Consider the following 16,815-nt stretch of genomic DNA (forward strand, 5'->3'; position numbering starts at 1 on the left):
TTTCTGTTTAAGAAGGAGAAAAGGAGGATAAAAGCAGCCTGTCACTTGATCTTTTTTATTCTGAAAACTGGCAATTAAAAACAAAGAATTGGCGGGGACGCCTGGGGGGCTCAGTTGGTTAGGCTTCGGACTTCAGCTCAGGTCATGATCTCACGGCTTCTGAGTTCAAGCCCCACTTCAAGCTCTGTGCTGACAGCTCAGAGTCTGGAGCCTGCTTCGGATTCTGTGTCTCCGTCTCTCTGCCCTTCCCCCACTCGTTCTCTCTCTCATTCTCTCTCTCTCTCAAAACTAAATAAACATTAAAAAAAAAAATAAAAACAAAACAAAAACAAAGACAGGGCGCCTGGGTGGCTCGGTCGGTTAAGCCAAGTCATGATCTCAGCTCAAGTCACGATCTCACGGTTTGTGAGTTTGAGCCCCACGTCGGGCTCTGCGCTGACAACGGGGAGCCTGCTTGGAATTCTCTCTCCCTCTCTCTCTCTGCCCCTCCCCACTCATGCTCTCTCTCTCTCAAAATAAATAAACTTAAAAAATAATAAAATGAAAACAAAGGCTTAAGCATCTACCCTGTTTTCTAGTGCTGTGTAACAAACCACCACAAACTCGGTGACTTGAAAGCACCACTCCTTCCTGACTCACAATTTTTGAGGACACAAGTCCTGGCAGGCTCCTGGGTTTCCCGTTTAGGGGCTCACAAGGCCCAAATCAAAGTTTTGGCAGGCTGGGGACTTATCTAGAGGCTCCCGGGGTCAGGCGCATTCAACCTCATGCAGGTTGCTGGCAGAATTCAGTTCCTATGGTCGTAGGACTCAGGTCCTGGCTTCCTGGTCGGCTCCTAGACAACACCCACTGTCTTCTCACGTGGTCCCCTCCACCTGCAGAGGTGGGAAAGCCATGTCCAATCATTCTTGTGCTTCGCTCTCTCTGACTTCCTCTTCTGCCAGCCTGAGGAAATTCTCTGCTTTTTAAAGGGCTGGTGTGAGTAGATTAAGCCCACCCGGAACACAGTCCTGGTTTCCTCTGTGAAATCTCTTTCGCTGGGTTACTTGCGGGAGTGATGTCATGAGGCCAAAGTCACGGGCCTCGCCTTCAAGTTCGGCCAACTGCACCTGCCTTTTCCTGAACTATATTTAAAGGCAACCAAATAGCCTTCGTGGATGAGCAGCGATAATAAATATGGCAAGAATGGCACAATCAGAACCCCCCCTCCCCCTGCCAATCTGGCAACTTCCTAAAAAAAATAACTGATTTAGGCAACTAGTGTCAATGAAAATGAAACGCATGGCAGACGACAGCGTAATGAGGAGCTGACAACTGACCACATCTGAACTCACTTTAGAGACAGCACTACAGAGCGACAGCTCCGTGTCATGTGCTTCCTGCCACAAAGTGCACAGCGCCACCTGCAAAGCACTCTTGCCACAAAAGTCGAACCAATCTAATAAGCTGTTAGAGCTAACTTCCAATTTACAGGAAATACAGAAAACGGAAGTGTAATTTAAATAATCCCATGAAGAAGCAAAGAGAAAAATTCAGAATGTGGAACATTCTACAATACGATGGACCCAGTTTCTACAAGAAATCCGTTACCTGTGTGTGGGAAGGGGAGGGGAGGAGGGGGAAACACCTGTTCTAGATTAAAAGAGACATTATTACCAACTACAATATAAGAACATTCTTTGGATCCTGAATCAAACAAACCAAGAGTAGAAGGGCATTTTTAAGTTACTCAGAAAAAATGTGGGGGTGCCCGAGTGGCTCAGTGGGTCGAGCGTCTGACTTGAATTTGGCTCAGGTCATGGTCCCGGGGATCATAGGATCAAGCCCTGCATTGGGCTCCAAGTTAAGCATGGGGCCTGCTTGGGATTCTCTCTCTCTCTCTCTCTCTCTCTCTCTGTCTCTCTCTGTGCCCCCCTGCCCCCGCTACTCAAATTCTCTCTCTCTAAAAGAAAAAAAAAAAAAACTAAAGAAAAAATATAAATATAGACTTGGAATTACAGTAAGAACCATAATCAGATATTAAACTAAGAATCATCATTTTCTTTTCTTTTTTTTTTTTTTAAATATTTATTCTGGGGAGAGCACAAGAGGGGGAAGGGCAGAGAGAAGGGGACAGAGAATCTGAAGTGGGCTCTGTGCTGAGAGCAGTGAGCCCAATGGGGGGGCGCAAACTCATGAACCGCGAGATCATGACCTGAGCTGAAGTCAGATGCCCAATCAACTGAGCCACCCAGGTGCCCCAAGAATCATCGTTTTCATTGGTTGGGGTAGAGACTAAAGTTGTATAAGAAAACATTTATAGTCTTTACAGATGGATACAGGGCTGAAACTCTAAAAAGAGTTTGCTAATTGCTTAAAATATTTTGGCAGGGGTGCCTGGGTGGCTCAGTTGGTTAAGCATCAGACTCTAGACTTCAGCTCAGGTCATGATCTCACGGTTCATGAGTTCAAGCCCCACATCGGGCTCTGTGCTGACACTGCAGAGCCTGCTTGGGATTCTCTCTCTCTCTCCCTCTCTCTCTTTCTCCGTCTCTCCCCTGTTTGCACAATCTCTCTCTCTCTCTCAAAATAAATAAATAAACTTAAAAAATATATATTTTGGTAGCCATGCAAAGAGAGGATGAACAAGGAAAATGTTGTAAAATAAAAAATCTGGCTGACAAACATATATGGGGGGTTATTAGTCTAGTTTTGGGCATGACTAGATATTTTTATTTTAATTTTTATTTATTTATTTATTTAGAGAGACAGCATGCATGCAAGTGGGGGAGGAGCAGAGAGAGAGGGATAGAGAATCCCATGCAGGATCCATACCCAGCACAGAGCCCAACGTGGGGCTCGATCTCAGGACCCTGAGATTATGACCTGAGCCAAAATCGAAAGTTGGACGCTTAAACCCGGGCACCCCCACATTTTTTCTGAGTAACTTAAAAATGCCCTTCTACTCTTGGTTTGTTTGATTCAGGATCCAAAGAATGTTCTTATATTGTAGTTGGTAATAATGTCTCTTTTAATCTAGAACAGGTGTTTCCCCCTCCTCCCCTCCCCTTGCCACACACAGGTAATGGACTTCTTGAAGAAACTGGGTCCGTTGTATTGTAGAATGTTCCACATTCTGAATTTTTCTCTTTGCTTCTTCATGGGATTATTTAAATTACACTTCCGTTTTCTGTATTTCCTGTAATTATAATTTATAATTATAAAAAATTATAAATTTTTATAATAAACAATTTCATTTCAGGGCTTTCATTCACAGAGCATCTGCTGAGAACCAATCCCTGTGTTAAGGGCTTTGCGGACATTTCTTGCTGCATCCTCACAACTGCCTTATGCAGCAGATAATATTTTCACCCCCCCTTTCATAGCTCAGAAAACTTAACGAAACATCAACCAGTTTGGGGTATAGCCAACAGGCCGGCGCATCACCCGTCATCTCAACAAACCTTCGGAGACTGAGTATACGACTGAGACTGAGTAAACTTTTCCACTTCACAAAGCGTTTCTGCACGCGGGCTGCAGCACAGGTTGGCAGGCAGCTCCCCCAAACCAGGCGCTAACCTCAGCACAGGGGAGGGCGGGAGGTGCCGGACGAGAGAAAAGGGGCTGATTGATAGGCAGGGGATACACGGTGAAAGGGAAACAACAGAACGACAGAAAATCAACAAGTTGGTGACACATGGAGACAGTCATGGAAAGGGGCGGATGGAACAGATGGGAGAAACAAAGGCAAAAGGCAGTGGGCGGGGTGGGGGCGGTGAGGGGGAGCGAAATGGGAAGAAAAGAAGACCTAGAGAGCAGGACAGGTTCACTCCAACCACAGGCCACCTTCCGTCCTGCCCCCATCCCTCACACCAGCTGAAAAGGAGAACCCTACAGGGCAGGAGGAAGGACCAGACGGACACTGAATGTACAGCGATGTCTGGACGTAACTACAGACGTGTGTTTGGCGACGTTACCACGCACTCTTGTCTCCCCATCCCGCCCCCCCCCCGGCCCCCGTCCCATGATTGCTGCTCTTTCCTGTGACCTCCCAAGTTCAGACCTAGCTTCCTCTGCCCAGCTCCAAGCTCACGAAGAGGAAGGAAGGGAAAAGGAAGGAATCATTTATTCATTTAAGCAACTTTTAAATTCTTCAAAACAGCTTCACCGAGAGAATTCACAGGCCATCAGTGCCCAAGGAAGCTGCTCGCGGGGCAGAACCTGTGTGACTGAGGCCAGGACGCAAGGCCACCTTAATGCCAGTAAGGGCCTCCGATCAAGGGCTCCTGGGGTCATCTTCGGGTAAGGGTTGGATCAAAACAATGGGAAGGGAAGACATGTCTGGGGGCCTGCATGTGTGTTGCGGGGACGGCGGACAGGAGCGGGGTGAGGATCAGAAAACACAACGGGAGAAATAACCTTCAGTGCATTTCACAGACTGGCACGAGAGCGCAGGCGACAGCGGGTTCGTCACAATCTTCCAGTGTGCCTTAGTAACAGGGAACCACCCGCTCGCATCACAGGTTGAGAAACACCTTCCTCTCGTAGCAGCATTATGTATAATAGGCAAAAAGTGGAAATAACCCAAACATCCGCCAACGGATGAATGGATAAACAAAACGCGCACAGCCACATTTTATGGAATATCACTGAGCACAAAAAGGAATGAAGTACCCGCACATGCCACCACATGGAGGAACCTTTAAAATATGAGAGAAGCCCCATGCAAAGGCCACGCATTGTCTGATTCCATCCGGGAGGAATGTCCATGCTGGGCGAATCCACAGGGGCAGGAATCAGATTAGTGGTATCTTGGGGTGGGGGTGGGGGTGCTGATGGGTATGGAGCCTCTTCTGGAGGTGTTGGAAACGTTCTAAGATGAGGCTGGGTTCAGGGCTGCACGACTCTGTGAACACGCTAAAAACTGCTGAACTGCACACGTGAAACGAGAGAGACGCCGTGGCAAGTAGCTCTCAACAGAGCTATAGACCTATTTTTAAATTTCAACTAATAAATAAGGAGTTTCTTTCTTCCCTTGTTTCCCAAAGACACGAATTTCTCTCTCGTTACCGTGAGAGTTTTGTTTTCTGTTCTTTTGTACAAAAGCAGAAGCAAAGCCGGTGGGGGGGGGGGGGGCGTTTATTTACGTAAATGACAGTTAACCCAACACCGTGAACGCAAGGAGAAGCAGCAATGAAGCATGAGATGAAAGTCAAACTCTTTCGACCGCTCCGTTCCGTAGCCAAATCCCGACGCTCGACGCTCAGGATGTAAGATTTCTAGGTAGCTACGGGCCGCTAGCTTTCCACACATTGTGCTCTGAGCACAGACGGGGCAGTACTCCACCTGCTTCTCCGGGGAACGGCATCCAGCTTTTCACCACTGAATATCAGGGGCTGTGAAAGAAGCTCTATCACCTGCATAGATGGCTAAGTTTTGGAGGCTAGCTAAAAAGTCTGCCAAAACCCGAAGGCTTTTCTGCACCGGTTTCTACTTTAGTTGAACACAAGAGAGCATCATGCCGCTTTCTTAAAAAAAACAAAACACAAAAAACTATCCAGTTGTCACAGGGTGACCCTCAGCAGTACATTTTATATTCATTGTTTCCTTTCCAAGAGCCTTTACAGAATGGCTGGACAAGGAGAACTACAAATCAGAACAAGTCACTTCACCGACCTGAGTCTATGACTCCTTACTTATAAGGAGGAGGGCTGCCCACAATTACTTCCAAGGATATTCAGTCTCAAGGGGATCGGTCATTGTGGGTCTGTGAATCATGGAGACAGGACTAAATGCAGAAACGGAGTTCCAGGAAACTTTTGTATAACCAGTTTCTTGCAATTTTAATAAAGTCATTTCCTCGAGTATTAAAGTCATTTAAAAATGATGCCACAGTTCCTTGGCAAATCTTATCTGAGTAATTGTGGGAGGCAAGTAAAGGGAAGGAAAGAAGGTTCCAATTCTCTCATATTCAGCTAAGGTGATTTCATGTGAAATCCTGGAATTATCTGTTTATCACATTACTATGGGCAGATTAACAAAATACCCAACTGGCAGGCCAAACGATGAATCCTATCTGAGTTGAGAATAAAAATATAGTGTAGGAAACTTCTGGACAGCAGGAACGGATTTGGGGGGATGAAAAAAAGAAAGTATGTGGACTCCAGCTCTTATCTAACCTCTAAACAAACTGCCAGCCCTTCGGAAGCATAATACTCCAATGCTCCCCAAGCCTTGGAACCTCACACTAGAGCTATTCCTGTCCAGTCCTAACTTCTCCAAGCACTAGCTGCTGGTAATCGGAGAACACGCCTATACATCCACACACTTGCTCCGGCCAAGCCCAGCACTGCCCAGAACTGGGTACCAGCTAGAGAGAAATGGATCCTTGACCTCTATGCACACAACAGGAGAGTCCTGGTGATCTGCTAAGTAAGGCTCAGGGATAAGCCTTACTTACTGAATGGAGCCTCAGGGATAAGAGTAATTGATGGGGAACTGACAATAAGGAGCAGTGTGTAAAGCCTGTCAGCCAGCGAAAACCGATGAGATCGAGTGCGCCAGCCCCACACTTTGCAAGGAGCCGGCCAAACACAGGAGTGCAACATGTTTATGAAGACACGGGACACCTCCTTGTGATCACGGAGAGTACAACAGCAGTGAGGAAAGGTGGGGACCTCGGAAGCGGGTCCGAAACCCAGAGCACTTCTTTCTGGTTACCAACTACCCAGTCCTTTGATTTGGCAACCCCCAAACTGCCTTAAACCCTCGAATCGAGCTAGTCTGTCTCCCAAGAGCTTATTCACAAGGTCTGTTAGTAGGGATGGAAGTAACCATTACGTATCTTATTGCTACATGAAATGTCCTTCATTCCCAGCCAGAGCTATAAAAGCATATAAAGCACGAAAGGCTGCATTTACACATAACTGTGATGCCACCTGAAACCACTATTAGACTGTATGCCAAACGAGTAAGTGGGACTTACCAATTTTCTGGTTAAAAATCTTGTCAAAGGTTATTTCATTTCTCTCCTGGAGGTACTTCTGCATCACACTCCGGATACTAAAAGAGAAGAGGGACACGGTTTTAACGGTGACAGCCTGCATCATGAGAAACCATCCCTAGTGTGGACAATACGTGAATGTCTTAACTCAAGGATGCTGGCTGGAGAGAGCCCTCTTACTGACAGCCGTGATCGCACGGTCGGCTGACTACACTTAAAGCTGGGAGCATCATGGCTCCAGCTGGTATCCTGTCCTGTGACTCAGGGCCAACCTGACGTGTAGACACTGGACCAAAAATAACCCCAGGGCTGTGGGAACGCTCACCCTCAACACCACCGTTCTCAAAATACATACAAGTGTGCGCGCACATGTGACACATTCCGCTAATGGATTAATGAGCTCTTTCTGAAACAAAAGCAAATGTTCCCTGGATGCATGACTGCGATTTTTGAAAACCACATTTCTATACATCAACAATAAACAGTGAGAAAACATAATTAGAAGAAGACTTCACTTAACGATAAAATAAGAAACACCAAATGCCTTGAAATAAACCCTTCAAAACATGGGCAAGGACTTTATGGGGAAAATTACAAAATGTACTGAGAGACATCACCGAAAATCTTAATAAACGGAAAAGAACACCATAGTTATGAACAGAAAGATTTAGTATTAAAAATTCAACATCTATCCAAGTTTATCTGTGAAATCAATTCAAACCCCATCAATGTTCCACAGAGTTTTTCACAGAACATAGAAACGATTAGTCTTTATAAACTGTATCCAGAACAACACGGGATCAAGGAGAGCAAAAGCGTTTATGAAGAAAGAGAATAATTAAGAACAGGGCTTATTAAATTAAAATAATTAAGACAGGATAAACAAATTGATCAATGAAATGGAATAGAGAGCACATAAATATGGAATTTTAATATATAAGCAGCAAGGCAGAGAAATGGAGAAGCTAAGGATTATTCTGTAAGTGAACGAAAAGTGAATATCCAAATGGACAAAGTAGAGACTGAGTCTCTATCATCCACTGGTGGGGGGGAAAAACTGGCGTTAGCAGCCCCCTCTTGAAAACAAACTGATTAAGGGGTGCCTGGGTGGCTCAGTCGGTTGAGTGTCCGACTTTGGCTCAGGTCATGATCTCATGAGTTTGAGCCCCACGTCGGGCTCTGTGCTGATAGTTCAGAGCCTGCAGTCTGCCTCGGATTCTGTGTCTCCCTCCCTCTCTGCCCCTCCCCCATGCACGCTCTGTCTCTGTCTCTCAAAAATGAATACATGTTAAAAAAAATTTTAAACAAACTGAGGTATAATTTATATACGGTTAAATGCATACTTAAGTGTACCAACAGATGAGTTTTTCACATACAACTACTACCCTAATCAAGACGTAGAATATTTCTATCACCCCAAAAGATGCCCCTTTGCAATCAGTCTCCCCATACTCTAAGATCCAAGCAAATACTGATCTCCTTTCTTTTAGTATGGTTTACCTCCTCCAGTTTGAGAATTTTACATAAATAAAACTACACAATATGTTGTCGTGTGTCTCACTTCTTTCACTTGACATAAGCAATCTTCATCCATAGTGTTGTGCACTAAGTATTTAGTCCCTTCTCGTCGCCAAGTAGTATGTCATTGCATGAACACTCCACCATTTATCCATTCATCTGTTGATAGACAATTGGGTCGTCTCCAGTCTGGGGCTACTGCAAATAAAGCCGCCTTAAATATCTGTGTGTAAGTCTTTTTACGGGCACGTGTTTTCATTTCTCATGGGTAAATATCCAGGAGTAAAACTGTTGGTCACATGGTTAATTATATTTAACATTATGAAAAACCTGCTGAATGATATTCCAAACTGACTGTATGACGTTACATCCCCACCAGCAACACATGAAGTCCCACTTGCTCCGTATTTCTTGCCAACACTTTGGTTGTCAGTCTTTTCAGTTTTAGCCACTGTTAGGCAGTGTAGTGGTAGCTTATTTTAATTAGGATCTCGCTAATGAGTAAGGATGTTGAGTACGTTTGGACACGATTATTGGAGTACTTCTATCTCCTGTGAGGCATGGGGTGAAGTCTTTTGCCTACCTTTAATTGAGTTACTTGTCTTATGACTCAATTGTAAAATTTCTGACTATGTCCTGGAATCGAGTCTAGTGTCCGATTTACATGATCCTAATATTTTCACCCAGTCCATACCCTGTCTTCACTTTCTTCGTGAAGTCCTTCTAAGAGCACAAGTGTCTAGTCTATGAGTTCCGATTTATTATTTCTTTGATGGACCACGCTAAGAAATCTTATGCATCTGAAGGTAATAAAGATTTTTAACCTGGTATTTCCCTTTAGACATTTTAAAGTTCTAGCTTCAATGTATACGTCTAAGATCCATTTCAGGTTAATTTTTGTGTATGATACAAAGTAAAACCTCAAGGTTCTTTTTTTCTTCCTAATACCTCACTATTCCGATATCATTTGCTGGGGTAAAAAAAAAAAAAAAAAAAAAGTATCCTTACTCCATTGAATTATCCTGGCACCTTTTTTTGATACAACACTAAATTTGGGAAGGTCTTTCATTAGGCTATCCTGTATCATTGATTTGTATGTCTACTCTTACATCGATACTATATTTTCTTGACTTTAGAGGTTTAGAGTATGTCTTGAAATCAGGTACCTCAATTTGGTTTTACTGCCTTTGTGGAGTTTTTGGTTGGTTCGTTTGTTCGTCTTTTGGCTCTCCTAGGTTTGTTACATTTCCATGTAAGTTTTTCCCCAGAAATTTCTGCCCAGAAAAAGCCTGATGGGGCTTGGATTGGGATTGTGCTGAATCTATAGATCAGTTTGTGGGTATTGACCTCTTAGTAATAATAAGTGTAGAATCCGTAAGTATGATATGTTTCTTCACTAATCTAGGTCTTTAATTTCTCACATCACTATTTTATAGCTTTCAGTATAGAAGTCTGGTCTTTTTTTTTTGCAATAGCTTTCTCTGGTTTTGATATCCAGATACAATGATTCATAAGAGGAGATGGGAATAATTCCTTTCTCCTCTATTCTCTGGATGAGTTGGTGCCCAACAATGTTAATTATTCCTTAAATGTTTGGTAGAACTCATCAGTGAAGCCACGTGAGCCTAGAATTTTCTTTGTGGGAAGGTTTTGAAATTACACACTCCATTTCTTTCCTAGATACAGGGCTATTTATATTTTCTGTTTCTTCTTGTATTAGCTTTGGTAACTTGTGTCTTTGAAGGAATTTTTCTATTTCATTTAACCTGTCTAATGGAACTCAAAATAATGATTCTGAGTAAGAGAAGCCAGATTAAAAAAGAGAGACAAACATACAGACAGAGACAGAGAAAACACAGTGTCTGATTACAAAGAGGCAGAAGCAAACTTTTGCGTGATGGAGCACAGAGCAAAATAATATATACACACACATATATATTTGGTTTTTGTCCCAGTACTTGGCACAGAACTCCTAAAACCCTTGGAATTTTCTTATGGTAGAAGCATCTAATTCATAATAATCCCTTTTCAACCCTACATGAGTTTATGCTAATGAGGTGACTCTTGGAGGCCCATAGACAGCTTCAGGGCGGAGCTAGTTGCCAGAGAAACCCACCATGTGATTAGAGCGGTAGAACTACTGGCCCATCACTTGACATCTGGGAGAGTGGAGACTGAGTTCAATTACCAACGACCAATGATTTAATCACGCCTACATAATGAAACTTTGATAAAAACTCTAGAAAGATGAGGTCTGAAGAGCTCCCGGGCTGGTGACCCCATGGATAGGCTGGGACACTGGTGCTTCCGGACAGGGCAGGGACGCTCTGTGCCCCCACCCCTTTCCACAAGACCCAGCCCTATGTAACAGCCCCTTTGAAGCCCCTGAGTTGTATCCTTTACAATAAAATGAACCGTAAGTATAGCACCTTCTTGAGTTTTGTGAGTTGTTCGAGTGAAATCTCAAACATAAGGGGAGGATCATGGGAACCTCCAAACTTGTAGTCAGCCAGGCAGTAATGCAAAGAGACTACAGGACCCCATTTGCAGCTGGCATCTGAAGCAGGGCAGTCTTGTGGGGCTGAGCCCTTAACTTGGAGGCTGTGCCAACTCTGGGTAGTTAGCATCAGGATTGAGTTGAACTGTAGGACACTGAGTTGGTGTCAGAGAATTGACAATTGTTGGAAGATGACAAAATGTATATGTGCGTTATCTTAATTTTGGTAATGGCTTCACAGGTGTAGATAAAACTTGCCACATTGGACCCTCAAAATGTGTGCAATGTGTTTCATGTTAATTATACCTCAAAAAAGCTGGGTTGGTTTTTGTTGTTGTTGTTTTTCTTTAAATTGTATCACTGGGATATGATCAGCAAAATCATGAGTGTTAGAAATTCTCTACCACCCCTGACCCTATTTCTTTAGCAAAATCAATTACAAGAGGGGAAAATGATGGCAGGGCACCTAAAAAAACAAACAACAACAACAACAAAAAAACCCAATCTTATAAAAAATTGAAGAGGGGTGCCTGGGTGGCTTCTGTCCAGCTCTTGATTTCAGCTCAGGTCATGATCTCACAGTGCAGGGATCAGGCCCTGCATCAGGTTCTGCACTGACAGCATGGAATTTGTTGGGGATTCTCTCCCCCTCTCTCTGCTCCCCTCCCTGCTTGTGTGCACATGCTCTCTCTCTCTCTCTCTCTCTTACTCTCTCTCTCTCAAAATAAATAAATCAACTGGGGGCACCTGGGTGGCTCAGTCAGTTGAGCATCCGACTTCGGCTCAGGTCACGAACTTGCAGCTCGTGAATTCGAGCCCCGCGTCGGGCTCTGTGCTGACAGCTCGGAGCCTGGAGCCTGCTTCGGATTCTGTGTCTCCTCTCTCTGACCCTCCCCCACTCATGCTCTGTCTCTCAAAAATAAACGTTAAAAATAAATAAATATGCTTAAAAATTTTAAAATAAAAAACTGGGAAAATGAATACAGACCAAATATCTGCCAAACACTTCCTTAGAAGTATTACAATTTAGGGGCGCCTGGGTGGCGCAGTCGGTTGAGCGTCCGACTTCAGCCAGGTCACGATCTCGCGGTCCGTGAGTTCGAGCCCCGCGTCGGGCTCTGGGCTGATGGCTCGGAGCCTGGAGCCTGTTTCCGATTCTGTGTCTCCCTCTCTCTCTGCCCCTCCCCCGTTCATGCTCTGTCTCTCTCTGTCCCAAAAATAAATAAACGTTGAAAAAAAAAAAATTTAAAAGGGTTCTTATCTTTTAGGGATTGATACAGATATTTTACAGATGCAGTGACAGATTATGTCTAGCTCTGCTTCGAAATAATCTAAAGGGAATTAGGAAGTACGGATGAAACACGATTGGCTGTGTGTTGATAACACATAAAGCCGAGTGATGGCTACATCAATTTCATTATACTATTCTCTCTGTACATGGTTAAAATTTTCATCAAAGAAAGTTTTTTTTAAAAATCAAACCCTCCAGACTCCTGAACCATTTCTTTACATACCACCTCATCAAGATAAGGCATAATATACTATATATAATACCATATATATTGATGGGAGGCCTAATGGATTTTTTTTTAATATAACACCAACTAGCTGGAGACACAGCAACCCTGCCTATTGGGGTCCTGCCATATAAATACAAGGTAAGTATAATAAATATTGTATTGTAATTTAACATTTTCTTCTACTACTAAAGTGGTTGAAAGATCTGCTCTCTACCGGCCAAGGACTAGGTAGGCTTAAGTTGTACTTGAACACCTCACTAGCAGAAAACTACGATATTTATGACACAGCGAGCCAACTCCCATTTTAAAAGCCTCTATAGGGGGGCCTGGGGGGCTTAGTCAGTTAAGTGTCCCAACTCTTGACCTCGGCTCAGGTCATGATCTCACAGTTTCTGAGTTTGAGTCCCGCATTAGGCTCTGTGCTGATGGCTCCGAGCCTGCTTGGGATTCTGCCTCACCTTCTCTCTGTCCCTCCCCTGTGTGTGTGTGTGTGTGTGTGTGTGTGTGTGTGTATGTGGGGGGAGGGGGGGGAGGAGGGAAGGGGGAGGTCTGCACGCGCATGTGCACAAGCTCTCTCTCTCTCTCAAAATAAATAAATAAACTTTAAAAAAGGCCTCTATATTCTCTTGAGGTTTAATTCTGTTTTATTCTAGTGTCCAAAACAAAATGAGTTTAAACAATTATCTCTGTGACATATCACCCCCAAAAAATGAGGATGCAAAAGGTAGTTGTGAAGATAAAGCAAAATTATGGGAAGAGACTGTTTTGTTAGAAGCACCACATAAATGAGTGGTTACCATTACTGACCACCAAGAACCCCAGAAGGCAGAGTTTTTTTTAAGATGAGATGACTAAGCAGTCATACAAAGATTCAATTCCCCCAAAAGGAAATTGCTTTCTTTTATATGTAGTTACTAAATATTTTCCACTAACTGCTCATTAAACACCCAAAATAGAGCTACATTATCCAAAGTCACAATAAAAACTCCGCCACTAGATTTAAAACCACCGAATTCTGCCAGATAGACTCTGAAGAGGTCAGCATAAGTTGCTGGGACGGTTTAATGTCAACTCTTGTCAAGGTTCCTCGGTTCACCAGATCTTTGGCAGGAGAGGCTCGCATATAATTTGCATACCATTAAACATTTCAGCAGGAGACAGTCTACATTTAGACAATCACAACCCAATTACGCTAGATGTGAATTTAAGCTCCTTTGTGTTTTTTTCTACAATATTTTGACAATCCAGATCAGCTCTCTTCATGCCTTTTTCTTTGCAACAGATTACCTGATATTAAAGTGACACTAACATAACCCGAATTCCACTGGTCAGTAAAAATCCATCATCTTCACGAAAGTCATTCCTGGACAGAGAGAATTGGCGAGATGAACACATTTATGGGGTCATCAGTTCTTCTAATAAAAGCCACTAAAACCTCATGACCCAAATCATCCCTTCAAATTAGTTACAATGATCATTCTAGAACCCATTCACCTTTATTTTTCAGAATACTTTTGAATCAGCAACAACATACGAGCAGATTCATTTTACAGCGAAGCATCAGAGGAGGGAGGGACAGAGACCAGGAGAGTCTATAGCAGGGCTTAGAGCATACTCCTTGTTTCCAAGAGTAATTTTCCATGCAGTTATCTCATTTACAAGACTCCAAGGGCCTCCCATTTTGCCCAACGTCCTAACTCCTTAGCACGTTACCGGGAGCATTTCCAATGGGGCCCCAACCCACCTCGTCAACCACATCGTGTCATGGTTTTTCTCCCAGAGCGGCCACGCTTGATTTCCCCACTGCTCCGTGACTCTAAATGCCACTCCTTCGAATGCCTCTTTTTACATGAAAACCTCCTTGTCTTCCAGGATCCACGTCGGGATCACTGACACTATGATGCTGTCCCCAGCTCTGGCAGAGGTAAGTCACTTCGGTTTCCACTGCACGTCACATGGCACTGCTGTATCATGTCCCCAGTGGACCCCTGTCCTCCTCAGGAGGAAAAGACAGTGTAGTCATCGGTTCACACAATCGTTCATTCGTTCGAAATAGGTACTGCATCCTTTCTAGGAGACAGCCAGCCACTGCGTGTGATGCCAGAAACGCACAGTGCCTCCGACCCGGTCTCTGCCCTAAAAGAGCCCTTGTCCATAGGGGTGACAGAGGAGTGAACAGGAAGCCCCAATCCAACGTGGCAGTCAGCAGAGACTGCACGGCCAGCTCAACAGGACTAAACTATAGAATCTGAGGGGCCACTGGCAAAGGGGAAATGAGAGAAAGCAAGGCGACCACTCGAGAAGGATCTCATAGTCATGTCACCTCAGCCTGTACCAAATAATTGAACCAAATGGACAAAGGACAACAGCAATTAAAACACACACACACACAGAGACACACACACCACACACGCCAGACCACAAACAGCTCCTACTTTTAGATTCATTTATTTTTCTAACTATGTGAAAAGTGTATCTAAATTACCCCCCATGAGATTAATGTCAGCCTTTCATGGCTTTTTTTGTCTTTAATGTTTATTTATTTTTGAGAGAGAGAGAGCATGCGAGCAGGGGAGGGGCACAGACAGAATGAGACAGAGAATCCAAGAAGGCTCTGCGCTGTCAGCACAGAGCCCAATGTGGGGCTTGAACCCACGAACCATGAGATCATGACCTGAGCCAAACCGACTGAGCCACCCAGGCACCCTTTCGTGGCTTTTTTAAAGCAAACACTTCCTTTCCATGGACTGACAGATGACATTTTGTGTCTACCACCGGTAAGAATGATGACTCATTGGTCATAAGTCACTGTACTTCCTTGTCCCCCAAACGCCACCGTGACCTACTGTCCCCCACTCCTCCCTGAGGCAGCGTAAACCGGTCACTGTCCGGGCAAACAGATTCACACACTAAAATAGGCTCCACAGAAAATCAGCCAAGGTAAATTTTCTTTGACTTGACTCTCAATTTGGTATAAGATATACCCACTGTCCCACAAGAAGTCCGCATGATCATAGCCGCTGATCTCCCTTACAGGCTGGGGGGCGGGGCAGTTTGTTTACAAGAACCCTTTATCATACTCCAGAGCAATGAAAATACATTCTCTCATATTTTTCTGTTTTTAATAGTTTTGTGATGATCTCATCGAACACTCTGGAATTTCTTTTTTCGTACAATGTGGAGGGATTGTAACTTTGCCAGATCACACACCAGCCTTTCCCCACCAGACTCAAAATGTCACCTTTATTCATAAACCAAACTCACATATAATACGTGTGCTTGTAGGGGCGCCTGGGTGGCTCAGTCGGCTCAGATCATGATCTCATGATTCCTGAGTTCGAGCCCCGTGTCAGGCTCTCAGCTGACAGCTCAGAGTCTGGAGCCTGCTTCGGATTCTGTGTCTCCCTCTCTCTCTGCTCCTCCCCTGCTCGCATTCTGTCTCTCCGTCTCTCTGAAAAATGAATAAACTTAAAAAAAAATTTTTAAATATGTGTGTTTGTATACATTATGTATATACACACATACACATACACACAAGGCTTGTTGTGCCCCGGATGTGTGTCTATGTCTGCACCACAACCACACTTGTAACTGCTATAGCAATGTTTTCTTTTAGACAGAGCAGATCCCCACTGTTTCATTTTTTTCAAAATGTCATTGGTTATTTTTGTCCATTCTTCTCTTCTAGATGAACGTGAATCACCTTTCAAGTCCTTTGAAATTCTCGTTTGGGTTTCGACTGGGATTGCCTTGGATTCAGATTCTTTTGAAGAGAACTGCCATCTTCCCAAACTGAGTCTTCCTATCTGCAAAGATCCTGTGGCACTCCATTTATCCAGGCTTTCTTGGCCTTTAAATAAAGTTTTGTGTTTCTCACATACAGGTCTTGTCGGTAATTACGGTAGTTAGTGAGGTCAGGTTTAGAGCAACACATTAGAAAAGACCAATTTTAAAGTACTTATTTTGAAATGTTTTGACAAATTAATATTCAAATGACTTAAAAACAGAAAGCTGTAGGAGCGCCTGGGTGGCTCAGTCGGTTGGGCGACCGACTTCGGCTCAAGTCACGATCTCGCGGTCCGTGAGTTCGAGCCCCGTGTCGGGCTCTGGGCTGACGTCTCGGAGCCTGGAGCCTGCTTCCGATTCTGTGTCTCCCTCTCTCTCTCTCTCTGCCCCTCCCCCACTCATGCTCTGTCTGTCTCAGACACAAATAAACATTAAAAAAAAAAAACAAAACAGAAAGCTGTTCAAGTCATTTCAGTAACAGAGACTGGATCGTAGAGTTTCATTAGGCTTTG

At 44.0% G+C, this 16,815-nt stretch overlaps 1 protein-coding gene across 3 annotated transcripts in view; it reads right to left on the reverse strand.

The window, feature by feature from the left end:
* GRK3 (G protein-coupled receptor kinase 3) overlaps positions 1–16,815 on the reverse strand; it is a 126,289-nt gene that overhangs the window by 93,837 nt on the left and 15,637 nt on the right. For 2 of the 3 annotated variants that reach the window (XM_045459273.1, XM_045459274.1), the window contains exon 2: positions 6,965–7,041. In XM_045459273.1, the coding sequence (XP_045315229.1) occupies positions 6,965–7,041 (77 nt within the window). Of the gene's footprint in view, positions 1–6,964; positions 7,045–16,815 lie in introns of those variants that run through there. The other variant, XM_045459275.1, reaches the window with a different exon arrangement.

Source organism: Leopardus geoffroyi, chromosome D3 (assembly GCF_018350155.1).
Source record: "Leopardus geoffroyi isolate Oge1 chromosome D3, O.geoffroyi_Oge1_pat1.0, whole genome shotgun sequence".
NCBI classification, from domain to species: Eukaryota; Metazoa; Chordata; class Mammalia; order Carnivora; family Felidae; genus Leopardus; species Leopardus geoffroyi.